General features: G+C 47.1%; 1 protein-coding gene across 4 annotated transcripts in view; it reads right to left on the bottom strand.

Moving 5' to 3' along the window:
- Positions 1 to 14,796, bottom strand: part of EGFL6 (EGF like domain multiple 6) — a 58,436-nt gene that overhangs the window by 19,353 nt on the left and 24,287 nt on the right. For all 4 annotated transcript variants that reach the window (XM_078063983.1, XM_078063982.1, XM_036100004.2 and 1 more), the window contains exons 4-7: positions 11,419 to 11,538; positions 8,685 to 8,804; positions 6,173 to 6,307; positions 4,067 to 4,189 (exon numbers count right to left, since the gene is read on the bottom strand). In XM_078063983.1, coding sequence (XP_077920109.1) covers positions 4,067 to 4,189; positions 6,173 to 6,307; positions 8,685 to 8,804; positions 11,419 to 11,538 — 498 coding nt within the window. The remainder of the gene's footprint in view (positions 1 to 4,066; positions 4,190 to 6,172; positions 6,308 to 8,684; positions 8,805 to 11,418; positions 11,539 to 14,796) is intronic.

Here is a 14,796-nt window from a genome sequence, read left to right on the forward strand (position 1 = left end):
AATTTTGCTTGCATGACTTTCCCGTGCACACAAGAGTGAATTTGGGGCTGTCCTTTAAGCACTGTGGTTAAGAGCCTGTTAAGATCGGGGGGCGCCTGGGTGGCTCAGTCGTTAAGCGTCTGCCTTCGGCTCGGGTCATGATCCCAGGGTCCTGGGATCGAGCCCCGCATTGGGCTCCCTGCTCCGCGGGAGGCCTGCTTCTCCCTCTCCCACTCCCCCGCTTGTGTTCCTGCTCTCACTCTCTCTCTCTCTAATAAATAAATAAAATCTTTAAAAAAAAAAAAAGAGCCTGTTAAGATCAATTTTCAACAGAGATATGGCTATCTATTTTACAAAGAATCAAAGCAGAATGGAAAGGGCTGGACAAATAATACAGTGAACGACCCAAACACAGTTTTCTCTTTTAAATAAACACTCTGGTGAGAGATGAAAGAAAAAATTCAGCTGCAGAATGGGTAGTAACAAAATGAATGGTTTCAAGGTATCAAACAGAACATTGTGAGGAATTTGAGGTTTCAAAGAATAAAGAAAAATTTGTTTTACCCAAGAATATGCCTAAAGCTGGAGGGTCAAAGAAAAACAAAAGTCTTCTTGACATAAGAAATGTTTGTGTTGAGGTGGGATTTATAATTTCAAAATGCTGTGGGACAATATAGAAAATGTGGGCTGCAAAGAGCTATCGTGCTGCATGCTTAGGGACGTTGCCTTCATTTGGACATGAATAACACATTGTGGGGGCGCCTGGGTGGCTCAGTCAGTTAAGCATCTGACTCTTGATTTTGGCTCAGGTCATGAGCTCAGCGTCCGGAGACTGAGCCCCACGTTGGGCTCCACGCTCAGCAGGGGAGTCTGCTTGAGATTCTCTCTCTCTCCCTCTCCCTCTTTCCCTCAGCCAGCTCACACACTCTCCAAAATAAATAAATAAATAAATAAAATAAAATCTTAAAAAAAATAACACATTGTGGTTTCAAGGAGGTTCAATGATCAGGAAGGAAGATGACTTCAGGTTTATTCTGGGCAGTTCTTGCTTTGATTCTTAGGCTTGGGGCCAGGGGTGGGTATGCAGAGGTGAGTTGCTCGCTTTCTGAGACAAGTGTTTTCCTGAGGCTTTTGTATGCACAGCATTTGTGCATCTACCTTCACAGAATTTCAGATTACAGAGTAGCTGGCCCTTAGCACACAGCTCTTTGAAATGGCATGAATATCAATAACCGTAACTAACTTTATTGAGCATCTACTATGCGCTCAGGTGAACTAAGGTCTCTACTTATATTACCTCAATTCGAATCTCGCAATGCACTTGAGAGGTACCTGTCTTCATGAGCGTTCCGCCAAGGAGAACCTGAAACAAGGGCTTGGGTGCAGGGGGTTTATTTGGGAGGTGATCCCAAGAGGCAGGCGTGGGGGAAGGAGGAGAGCAAGACAGGGAGGGGGGAAAAAGCTAAAGATGGTGCCTCAATGGGCAGGAAATCACCGTCGGTAAGGGGCTCAGTCCTGCTGGGGACATCTGGAGGCCAATGTAGAACACAGCTCAGAACTGTCCGATCCTGCGACCATCTGGGGTATTTATCCAGACCCCTGGTGCCCACTGGTTGAAGGATGCCCTTGCAAAGGGGCTGAGCAGTACTCTAGAGAAAGCGCAGGGCCACGTGCAGGGAGCCCGCGGCACTGGGGCTAAGGATCCGCATGGAACTGTCCACCCTGCCTTGCTGAAACTAGGGCGTGTCCAGAGACTGAGGCCTGGCTCGTCACACGCTGCACAGGAGGAAACTGGGTTTAGAGAGGTTAAGACAACTTACTAAAGGTCACAGCCAGGAGGGGGCAGAGCTCAGATTCAGATTCAGGCTTTCCTAGGTCCTGAGCCTCAGCTGTTGACCATTACCCCAAACGGCCCAAGACAAGTGAGGCTGGAATATACATGTTCACGTTTGGTGGCATGAAGGAGCCCTTGACCATCATCCAACACAGAACGATGATTTACTCAGTTTCCTCTCTGGGGGCCTCTCCACGTTACACATCCCTCCTCCCGATCCACCCATGTACAGCCCTGCACAGTCAGCCAATCTCTCTCTCTCTGTCTTTGAATAAAGTTCCGGAAGGAGATCATGAGCACACTGTGCACAGAGGGACAGACACCACAGCATCGAGTTGCTGGAGGCTGAGTGGCTCTGTAATCCCACCTCTAGCCCAAGGCAGGAATCCTGCCAAGGGCCAAGAGTAAAGAGCCGGGCCTGGAAGGCTGCGTGGTGGAATGTGCCCCTTGGCAGGGCTCCAGGGTCCACTCTCAGATACCTGGCCGTCATTCGTAAGAGAGAATGTAGCCTCCACCTTGCTCCTAGTCTCCACATTGCTCCTAGTGTGCTTTGGGAAGTCACTTTTATTTTTAAAGATTTTATTAATTTATTTGACAGAGAGAGACACAGCGAGAGAGGGAACACAAGCAGGGGGAGTGGGAGAGGGAGAAGCAGGCTTCCCGCGGAGCAGGGAGCCTGACTCGGGGCTCGATCCCAGGACCCCGGGATCATGACCTGAGCCGAAGGCAGACGCTTAACGACTGAGCCACCCAGGCGCCCCTGGGAAGTCACTTTTATTTCACAGTCCTTCAAAGATCTATAGGCACCATTTATACTTTTCCACACTGTTTCTTCCAGACGAAATGCTGCCCAGTTCTTCTGGCATTCCTCAGAGAATGTGATTTCCGGACTCCTCTTCCTTCTCTACACACTCTCGTCCAGTGGCACTCAACCACAGCCCACGGGGTACTGTGAACCTTTACTCCTCCGCTGCTCAATGTCTGTCACGTAGCGGACACTCTGTTTTTGCTCTGCTGTGTCGTCAGGAGCACTGGCCGCCCAAGGGCACATGACAGGTCAAGGCACAACCTGCAGCCATACGTGTTGGAAGACGTGGGGACTCTGCTAAGGGGTCCACAGGAGAGTGGAGTCGGGGCAGTGAACAAATCCAGGCACATGATAAGTCAGTGCTAAAAGGGACAAGAGCAGGGGCGCCTGGGTGGCTCAGTCGTTAAGCATCTGCCTTCGGCTCAGGTCATGATCCCAGGGTCCTGGGATCGAGCCCCGCATCGGGCTCCCTGCTCCGCGGGAAGCCTGCTTCTCCCTCTCCCCTCCCCCTGCTTGTGTTCCTGCTCTCGCTATAAAGAAAATCTTAAAAATAAATAAAATATTAAAATGTCAAATAAAAAAAATCTTAAAAAGAAAAAAACAAATCTAGGGGCGCCTGGGTGGCTCAGTCGTTAAGCGTCTGCCTTCAGCTCAGGTCATGATCCCAGGGTCCTGGGATCGAGCCCCACATCGGGCTCCCTGCTCGACGGGAAGCCTGCTTCTCCCTCTCCCACTCCCCCTGCTTGGGTTCCCTCTCTCGCTGTGTCTCTCTCTGTCAAATAAATAAAATCTTTAAAAAAAAATAAAAGGGACAAGAGCAGCCAGATAAACCTGCTCGGGTCATGATCCTGGGGTCCTGGGATGGAGCCCCGCGTCGGGCTCCTCGCTCAGCAGGAAGCCGGCTTCTCCCTCTGCCTCTGCCCCTCCCCCTGCTCGTGCTCTCTCAAATAAATAAATAAAATCTTTAAAAAAAATGTGAATGTAGGTTTGAGGATGACAGATAAAGTGACGTTAGCTTCATCATACTTTCTTTCGGTTGTGCATTCTGGAGGAAGTTTGGTTAAAAAGTTTGTGGTTCTAAGGCACTGATGCTTTAGGATCGCTTGTTACTGCCACCATAACCTACCCCATCCTGACAGATAACATCTGCAGAGCGCCATTTGTCCTTAAAGCTTATTTTCAGTATTTGAAAGTAAGTTGTGACCAGAGAAATATCCAGAACCTTTGCTGGTCTTTAAGCTTAGTGCCCACAAGTTCAGTGAGTAATGAAGATGTGGTCCGATTAGCAGAAAAGACAAGACTGAGGCAGAGTGAAAATTCTCGAATACATGCATGCAGACAGAGATAGACAGACACAGGGAGAGAAATGAAGGGAGGAAGGAAGGAGATATGGAGAGAACGCTTTAGCGAGAATAGCTAAGACGCCATGAGCAAACGCTACTTACCAGAACACTGAAGTCCATTGCCTTTATATCCCTGCTTGCATTTACACTTGAAGGATCCTTGGGTATTGAGGCAATTGGCGTAGAGGCTGCACGTATGGGTATTCACGGCACATTCATTTATATCTAAAAATGTGAACATTCCCGTGAACAACTTTGTGGCAGCAGGGCTTGCTAAAAGACTATCCCTTACTATAAGACTACCACTTGGGCAACTCCATGGCCGACCACTCAACACTGCCAAACAAACCGAGTGGGGCCTGAGAAGGGAGAGGTGTTCAAAACGCCCGACGCCTTGGCCCAGAGCCCGGCCTTTGCCTGACACCAGCACACGGGGAGCTGGGGGGCTCCCTGCAGCCCGCCGCCCCCATGGCATCTCGACTACTCATCAACACTACCGAAATCTGTAAGACGTTCAGGTTTTTTTTTTAACTTTTTCATCCGTCTAATTCAGAATTAAATAACAGTACCAGAAAATAAATTCTACACGTGGAAGGGCTTGGGACTCCTAACCAACAAAAGATAAGGGGGCGCCTGGGTGGCTCAGTCGGTTAAGCATCTGCCTTCGGCTTGGGTCATGATCTCAGGGTCCTGGGATCGAGCCCGACATCTGGTTCCCTGTTCGGTGGGGACTCTGCTTCTCCCTCTCCCTCTGCCTGTCTCCCCAGCTTGTGCTCTTTCTCTCTGAAATAAATAAAAATCTTTAAAAAAAAAAAAAAGGATAAGGTGGGCTATGAACCGTTGACATCATCTGAATTCATCAGCATTTTGTTCAAAGGCTGCCAGGAGCAGGGTCAGGCTGGTCTGAGCTCGTCTGCTGGATGGAGACCAGGAAAGTTTGCCGAATCCTACCCTAGTGAGAAGTTCATTAGCCAGAAGCTCTTCTCCATCTCACCCGCTCTCCACGCTTTGGGAGACATACGCACACAAAATAGTCCATTGTTTTTAATTTAGCCACCAAAGGAGCTCAGATGCTAATCTTAATCACTTAGAATCACAAGATGTGTTTCTCTTGGAAGCTCTCCATGTGCATTCCCGCCCTGTCCAGTGGAACCTCCTAGGTATCAGCGAACAGGCTTCTTCTCCCGATGGGTCTGTAGCAGGGCCTGGGGGCCGAGCCCACGAGAAACATGGATTTTATGAGCCCGTGTAGGCCAGCCTTTGTGTTTAAAAAGATCTGAGTGAAGAACTGTGGAGGCTTCACGAGATGGTTCAAAACCCTGGAACCAACCGTTGCCACAACATGGTTTCGCAGGACATGTCCTGGGATGCTCTGGATGGAGGGTTGAAAGAAATCCTACTTCCCCCCCAACCCATTAGCGTTCCCCATCATACACACATTTGCTCCACATGTTACATGAAGAGGCATCTACAGGGAGCCTGAATCTCCCTTCACGGTAGGGCAGGCCCCGTCCTGCGTTATATCAAGGGCAATGTGAATGCGTGCCAGGGCTCCCAAACACCCCCCTTCGCTTGCTCATTCAGGCTTGGAATCCCTTCACTGAAGGCCAAAATATTTTATTTCACACTGAGACACAGAATCTTATCAGAGTAGCTTCGGTGACCTGGAAAGGGCATATTTTAGGGGATTTGGACCTTGAACCATGACAGGGCCGAACAAGGAAAGAGCATGCACCTTCATCTCCCTCACACATTTTTCTAAAGCCTCCCCTGAAGGACGCTGTTATGAACAGATCAATGAGATCAAGATCAAACAGACCTTTTTATTCTTCCTTTTGTGCTTTATTGTTCCCATTTTTAGATATGTATCCGGGGAATCAAACATTAAAAAGAAAACCAACCGAATTTTCAACAAATCCACAAAAATCATCTCAAGATATTTGAGGTATTTCCACAAAGCAAAACTATATCCCCGACAGCCCCTTACTTTAAACTTTTACTGACCTGGCTTCACCTAATTCATCTCACCAGAGTTCCCTAAAAGCCAGAAACAAACAAACAAAAAAAGTGACTTCTTCTGTATTGTCCAAGTGGTCAGTACAGTAGATTGTTCCACTACTAGACTGAATTGACATCCAAATACCTGTAGACAAAGCCTACAGGTTTGGCAGGGAGAGGGCAAAAGGAAAATGTGCCATGCACTCTTACCTACGCAGTCATATCGGCCCCTGACATATTTCAGTTCAAAACCAACGTGACATTTGCAGTAGTAGCTGCTGAACGTGTTCACACATCTTCGATTATAAGGGCAGACAGCTTTACCGGAGGCACATTCGTCGATGTCTAGGAGGTAGAACCAAAAGGTGTCAGTGATAGCAAGAAAAGCGCTCTCCCTCGAAAACACACACACACGCACATGCGCACGCACACATACACAGTTTCTCTAGTGGAAAACTCTGATTATTCTGCTGCCCACATCACGCCCCCTGGGAAGTGTTCTAGATGCCCTCAGCACACTCACAGCTCCTCCTTTATGTGTTTCTGTCACGTTGTACATATCGTTTTCGAGACATCAACTCACTGTCTTGTCACTACTCACATCCCCATCTCTCCTGGGGCAGGGAGCGGATGTCTGGCACTTGGCACAGAGACATGACATGCGTGTTGATGGAATTAATATTTCTCTGGCTATGTGTATTGTATGGCGTATACAACTTTTGAAAACCGAGTCAGGTAACTACACATTAAACAAACCGGATACACCCCTTCGATGTTGTCTTCTACGGAAGAATTATTTCATCGGTCAGCTCCCCCAAGGCTCCCACGATACTGACCCAAATACTAGAGACGTGGTTTCCTACAACCGCACTTAAACATAAATTGTGGGTCAAGTGTAATGATGTTGTGATGCAACTTGAGCAGACAAGAGGCTTCCCTGCTTTCCTTGAGAGTCAGGTTACTGAGGGGCTGGCAGCTATGCTGACCCAAATAGCCAGACTCAGGCTTTGCTTTTACTTTAAAATGATAAATCGAATACATGTTTTATGTTGTTAATTTGGACCTGTGGTTAAACATGCAAGTTGGTGCTGGCTTATTGTTCTCTTTGCATTCTTAAAATACTAAATACGTGTTGGGTTGACCAAAATAATTTTTCAGGGACCACTTTTGTGTAGATCATCTTTCCCTTCAATAAAAATGACACCCTTCAAATCAGAGCTGGGTAAAAATTGACTTCAGTTTGGTCAAGAATGAGCCTTGTCATATAAATCTTATTTCACCGAGGAATGCTAAACCCTGTGAATCTAATTAAATCTGATTACTCTCAAAGAGCAGGGCCAAAATTTTAATTGTACAGGGATTTTTTAAAAAGTATTTAACTGACTTAGGACCTATTTGGCTGAATTTTCTAAATGCAGCTTATCAAGGTATGCACATTTGGGATAAATAAACGTCCAGCACTGAGAAATGGTTCTACTTCAGTAAATGAGTAAGAATATTAAATTGTACAGATATTTGCTTATTTAAATAAAAAAGATTAACAACTCGTTGAACATTCTGATTTGGCTTGATATCCCTTATTAATGCTATGTGCTCACTTGCATATAAGTACAGAAGGATGAGTATATACAGTTTGGTTACTGAACATAATTCAGATCCACCAGGGAACTAAGGCCGAAAGTGTTGCATCAGTCACTGAGGGTGCCCTGTGGGGTGCCCCACCCATCGCCCTTGGCACTCAGTGTGTCCGTACCTGCCTAAGGCTGCACCTGTGACATCCTGCAGTGACCCTCATCCAGGCTGGGCTGGGTGTGCCGGGGAGTCAATGTTCCAGAGCAGCGCCCCTCCCCCAGTCAGTAAAGAACAGGAGTTGGTGCATAAATCCCCAGCGCCCTTGACCCAGGAGGAAAACTTAGAAGCAGCTTCCCCTGTCTCCTAGAGGGGCACAGATGCTTAACCTGCTCCTTGAACTCAGCCTGCGCTGGGGCCTTCCCCCACCTCCTCCTCAACCAGGGTTCCCTGGGATCACCTCCCAAATCAACTACTTGCTCAGGGTCAGCTTCTGCGGGGCCCAAAACTAAGACACAAAATAAGACGGGGGAGAGCAAGAGACAAAGTTCTAATCCATTGATTTGATTAAATTCAAAGCTATAAAGGAGGGCTCTATCTCCTCCTTTAATATCATGGATTTAATTTGCTCACCATCTCCAAGCAGAAATGATTTTGGAATACTTCAGAGCAACCTTTAAAGACAATGGGAAGCTGGTTACTTGCTAACTTAAACAACGTAGAAAGGATATACTATTCTCAATAGTCTTAGATCTAAAAACAAAAAATACGTAAATACATTTTTGTAGGAAAATATTAGCTGGAACCCAAAACGGAGCCCAATGGCCCTTGGGATTTCATTCACTGAATGACAGTATGTAGCAGGTTTCTATGGTAATTGAAGTGAAACATGCAGGGTAAATATACTAAAATAAAATTACCTTTATCCTTTTTCCACTAGGGCATTAGACAATCCCAAAGTAACAGAGAAGTGTTCTTTCTAGCATCCCAAAGTGTGTCTAGAGTCTATGTGGCCAATCGGCTCAGAAATGGGCAGAAATCTCTACTTTCAGGAGCTTTCAGTCTAGTCAACAAGCAGATTGTGCTGAATGACAGAGAAGGAATTCAGCAGAGGGGGAAGGAGGAGGAGTGGAGGCGAGCCGGGCCGCCCTACCTATACAGACTCTTCCATTGGGGGCCAGGCGCAAGCCCGAGGACGGACACAGACAGCGCGGCCCCTCCTCCGTGTCTTCGCAGGCGTACTGGCAGCTCGTCACGGCACACGTCCTGGAGTCTGAAAACGTATGCAAGTGTTAGCCTTCTCCTCCCAAGCCGGTAAAAAGCCCTCACTGAGAAAGGATCTCTGCGTCCTAGGACATTCGGTGTCATATATGGGATGTATTACAGGATGAGCATCACTGTCTGAGACCCAAATGGAATCTGGGCAAGGGTGGTGTCTTGGTGGCGCCACGGTCTCTTCTGTGGGCCAGTGTGTTAAATTTGCCTGTCTTTAGGTCGGGCAGGCACCCCTCAGTTACCAAAGGCTGCATCCTTCTCTCCTCTTGTACATTTTCTCATCACGCCTTTATGTCACCTGGCTGGCCTCTCTAGGCGGAAATGCAACCTCTGATGGAGATGATCAATCCGAGTCATCAGGGGGACAAAATCCATTCTACAGATCTCTCCATACATACCTAGCTTCAACGAGAGCTACTCAAGTTGTGAGACCTGGTCATTTCCATGCCTGTATTAAAACGTGGCAAATACGACTGACTGGCTACCCCAAAGCCATCCTGGACCTCTTTTCCTCTCGCCACTCCCATCATTGAGGCTTTAAAGTCAGTGACTTGTCTTCATCCCAGCTTCCCTTGCAGCAACAATGGGTGGCCATAGGACCCAGCTGTGGCCAAAGAGATATAAAGATAAGTCTGATGGAGGGAGCAGGGCTTCTGGAAAAGATGCTGCTGCATGATGAAAGGGACAAGCGTGAAAGAGTCATTCATTCACTGGCATTACTCCTCTCCCCTTTGTCAGGCCTCCCTTAAATGTATGTGTGATGTCTGCAGCTGGAACAGCCATCTTGTGACTGTGAGGTCACAAGTGTGAGAATAAAATCAGTACCCTGAAAATGGCAGAGAGTGAGTCCTTGCTGAGCTGTTCTGGAACTGCCTGCCTCCAGCTTTTTTGGTAAATGAGATAATTTAGGTGGATTTTTCTGTCACTTGTTGCTAAACACAACTTATCTCACAAAAATGCATTTCCTTAGCAGAAGTCTACTATATCTGGATCACAGGTGTCTCCAGCAGGGAAGTGCAGTGAATACGCTCCCTTTATCCAGCGCCATCCATAACATGCCGATCACCCAGCGGGACAAAAGAAACTGCCAGGAACCAGGTGAAATAAAATCAGGAGAGGGGTCCAGGACTCCCTGCACACTTTGAGCTCTAAACAGGGAGGCCCGAGCAACCCTTCCACGTACAGAAATAGACAAAGAAGGTACACACATCAAGGTAATAGATACACACATCAAGGTAATATAACAAACACCTACCAATGATAACATTTCTCCTTTATTCTCTTTTCTCTTTAGTTGCCTTCTTTTAAAATTAGTCTTCAACATTTACCTAATCCTATCCTTGCATTTGGGAAAACATACCTTTTTTGGCATTGATTGGGCTTTCATGGAATGTTTCAAAACATCCATTAGCATAGATCTTTTTAAAAATGTTAAGTGATCACTACAAAAGCCTAGATAGTGGTTCCCGTGATGGGGTATGGAGGTGGGGGGTTCTGGTAAAGTTCCCCTTGGTAGTGGTTACACGGGTGCTCGCCTTATAAGAATTCATTCAACTACATATTATGTTATATATATCATATATATTATATACATATTTGTCTCTTAATTTATGACAATAAGGATTTTTAAAAAAGACTTCGAGTGTCTGCTTTATCTCTTAAGCCTTCTTGCCAACAGAGGATCTAGGTGACTGGTGGTGTTGGGGCCCTTTGCCAAGGATGGAAAACACAAGGACAAGCCAGGGGAGCAGCAAACCGTGCACTAGCCAAGACTGTGTAACTGTGGCAAAGCCCCAGATGGGCTAGGGAGTCCATAACTCTGTAACCCTAGGAAGCTAGCAAAAGCCATAAGCTTCCAGGTTTGGTGGGGGCTACGGTACAGAGGAAAGAGAGATGGGAGCGGGGAAGAGGGGAGGAAGGGAGACAGGCAGGGAGGATGGGTTTGCCTTTCAGCTGCAATATTAAACCTGATTCCCTCTGGATAAATGACTGGATATACTCTTACCTCCCACGGGACATGGGTTTCTCTTTATCACAGAAGGACTTTTCTTTTTCAGGAACGTGAATCGGAATGTATTTCCAACAAGAGTCACTAATCTTTGAGCATGGGGCAAGGGGCGTGAGAAAGGCAGCTGGTGGGAAGAACTGATGTCCCAAGATGGAATTTAAACGTTATCACCTCCCTAAAACAATATGCTTATTTTCATGAAGAAACCCCATACACCCTGCATATATAGAGATATAGAATTTATTTTTCTCCCCAATTAGCCTCTTTCTTTAAAAAGCAGGTATCCAGAATGGGCAAATCCAGAGAGACAGAAAGCAGATTAGTGGGTGAGGTGGGGGGTGGGGGGGGGCTGGGGAGGAAGAATGGGGAGTGATTGGTAATGGGCACAGGGTTTTCTTTTGGGGTGATGAGGATGTTCTAGAATTAGACAGCAGTGATAGTTGTACAGCATTGTAAGTGTACTAAATGCCACTGAGTTGTACGGTTGAAAATGGTGAATTTCATGTTATATTTATTTTACCATGATTTAAAAAAAAAAATTGTTCCTATGGCAAACATCTAGTCTCAAAGGATGAGCGCGAGCAGCCTGGCCATTGGAACTTACTCGCACATGTGGCATCCGGCATGAGCATGTGGCCGCTGAGGCAAAAGCACTTGTAGCTCCCGTGCGTATTCACACATCGGTGTTGGCACGGCCGGGGTTTTACTCCACACTCGTTTACATCTGCAGGGGGCAGGCAGAACATGAAGAGAGGCTAACTGGATCAGGAAACATCAAGATGGAGAGTTGGGTTGGCTTCCCTGGATCCCACCGGTGGGGGTGGGGACACGGGGCAATGACTCACCTCTTCTCCAATCATCAGTAAAACCCCATTCTGAAGGACTGATGACGATGTGGGGCAAACAGGACAATCATGCACCGGTGGAGGGGAGGCAAATGGGCACAACCACTTTGGAAAACTGTTTGGCAGAATCTACTGTAGCTAGAGACACGGATACCCATGACCTAGCAATTCCACTCCCGACTAGATCCCCAACGGCAACATGGATGTGCGCCCACCAAGAAAACATGTACTAAAATGATCACAGTAGCACTATTCTTAATAGCCCCAAGCGGGAAAGAACCCAAACATCTCCCAACAGAGGGCAGGAGAGATGACTTGTATATTCGTGCAAAGGAATACTATACAGCAATGAGGCTGAACGAACTATAGCTCCAAGCCACAACGGATGAAGCTCACAACCACAAGAGTGAGTGCAAGAAGCTGGAGACAAAGGAGTACATTAAAAATCAGGCAAGGGGCGCCTGGCTGGCTCAGTCAGTGGAGCATGCAACTCCTGATCTCGGGGTTGTGAGTTTGGGCCCCACATTGGGTGTATGGATTACTTAAAAATAAAATCTTTAAAAAAAAAAAAAAAAAAAAAGCCAGGCACAGGGGCACCTGGGTGGTTCAGTCAGTTAAGTGTCTGCCTTCCGCTCAGGTCATGATCCCAGGGTCCTGGGACTGAGCCCCATGTCGGGGAGTCTGCTTCTCCCTCTGCTCCTCTCCCCACTAATGCTCTCTCAAATAAATAAATCTTTAAAAAAAGTCAGGCACAACTAATTTGTGGTGTAGAAGGTCAAGATAGAGCTCCTTGGGGGTGGGGGGCAAGTCACTGGAGGGGAGCAGGAGGGGTCTTCAGGAAGGCTACTGAGTTTCTGTTTCTTGGTTATGTGGATGTATTTGAAAATTCATTGAGCAGTACATTGTTGATATATGCACAATTCTGTGTGTATAATAGAATAAAAAGCTAGAAATACAATTTAGATACTTTAGCCTTTAGTACTGTCCCAGGCTACCTATGACAGGGGCCCACAGCGATGCCTCCTTTCAGTTGTTCCTGTTTTGGGCAGCCCCACACCAACTAACTTGTGTGGGCTCACACCCTTCCAGAGGGAGCCCTGACAGGCAGCTATCGGTGGTGAGGCTGTAGGACGCCATTTAAGCCTGGGAGGCTATGCTCTAAATGCCAATAATGGTTATCTCCAGGGACTAAGATTGAGGGTGACTTTCTTCTCTGTGCGTCTCAGTGCTTCCTAAAAAGAATTTAAATACTAAGAATTAATGACTTTTTGGGGCACCTGGGTGGCTCAGTCGTTGAGCGTCTGCCTTCGGCTCAGGTCATGATCTCAGGGTCCTGGGATCAAGCCCCACATTGGGCTCCTGCTCGGGCGGAGTCTGCTTCTCCCTCTGCCCCTGCCCACCCACTCATGTGCTCTCTATCTCTCTCAAATAAATAAAAATATTTTTTAAATTTAATTTTATTCATTTATTTGACAGAGGGAGAGCACGCACAAACAGGGGGAGGGGCAGAGGCAGAGGGGGAAGCAGGCTTCCTGCTGAGAGAGGGGAGCCCAACGAGAGACTCAATCCCAGGACCCCGGGATCTTGATCTGAGCCGAAGGCAGATGCCCAACTGACTGAGCCACCCAGGTGCCCAAATAAATAAAATCTTTAAAAAAAAGCAATCATGGGTAGAGGAGCTTATCTTTGGAAATGTGGTCATGTGGGTGCCTCATGGCTTAACTTCTTCAAGGAAGATATAGGAAGGAGAAAAGAGCCAAATTCTGTGTAAGACCAAAATTCAGCAGGGCAACAGGCAAAGCGTACCCTTGAAAATAAAGAAGTGGCTGCTTTCACCTCTGACAAGAACCTTGTACAGGAATTTTCTGACGTCTTAGTGGGACATTTGAAAGCTCTTCGTCCATTGCTTATCCCCTCTACTCTACCTTCTCCTGCATGGGTTCTAACCCCTTCAAAAGGGGGAACTGGAAAAAGCTAATTGGACATTAATGGGAAATCCAGAAATACCCCATCCCTTGGCCCTAACTCAGAGGTGACTCACTCGTCGTGTGGAAGAAGGATTTGGGGGGAAAGACACCACAGTGGAGGGCTGAGGCCTGTCACCATTAATGGATATATAAGGACTTTGATCATGCCACCCTGGGGCCAGGAAAGCTGCGGGAACCTGAGCCAACTAGACCACTCCCTCAACACTAATATTTTACCGGGAATTGAAAACCAGCATGAAAAATATCTTCTCTCTTCCAAACCTCTGCAGAAGATATGTTGGTACAGAATCCAGGACAATACAGAGAAACAGGTTTTCTGGTGTGAACCCCTCTGGTAAGGGACGTGCTGGATCATTACTTATGAGAGCACGATCCTTGACGCGCCTCAATCAAGCCGGTGGGTGCAGTTCTCAGAAGCACCCTAGGGTGCTGGCCTCTTCTGGTGGTGGGACAGCAGAGACTCAGAGGTTCCCCTCTGAGCTGCAGGGCTGGTAGCTATTTCAGTGTATGCGGCCAACCTTGGGGCTTGGCAGTGAGGCCTAGGGGTGGCACAGTGGAGTGGCTGCCTGCCCGTCTCTAGGACTCCATCCTTCCTTCCAGAAGGCTGGCAGCCCCAAGGACAGCTGAACTTGATGTGCTCTTAGCTCAACTGCATTATCGGACTGTGGACACTTTCTTAATTACAGCAGGCTTCTTCACGCCCAGGTCTCTTGGCCTCAGCACTGCTGACATTTGGGTCAGATCATTCTCTGCGGTGGGGGCTGCCCTGCGCACTGTAGGAGGCTGAGCACCTCCCTGGGCCCCACCCACTAGATGCCAGGAGCACCCCCAAACGTCTTCAGACCTTGCCAGATGTCCCCTGGGGTAAGGTTCCCAGATGGAGCAAACAGAAATACGGATGCCCAGTTAAATTTGAATTTTAGATAATTAACTAATACTTTTTTCGTAGACGTATGTCCCATGCAATATTTAAGACCTATGCACCCTATAAAATTATCTGTTGTTTATCTGCAATTTAAATCTGAACTTGAGATCTATAATTTATCTGGCAACTCTTTCTGGGGAATAAAATTGCCCAAGTTGAGAACCACTGTGGTTAATAGTATAAATACACTCTTTAATATCTTCGGATAAACAGCTTATGATAAG

The sequence above is a fragment of the Halichoerus grypus genome, chromosome X (assembly GCF_964656455.1).
Source record: "Halichoerus grypus chromosome X, mHalGry1.hap1.1, whole genome shotgun sequence".
NCBI lineage: Eukaryota > Metazoa > Chordata > Mammalia > Carnivora > Phocidae > Halichoerus > Halichoerus grypus.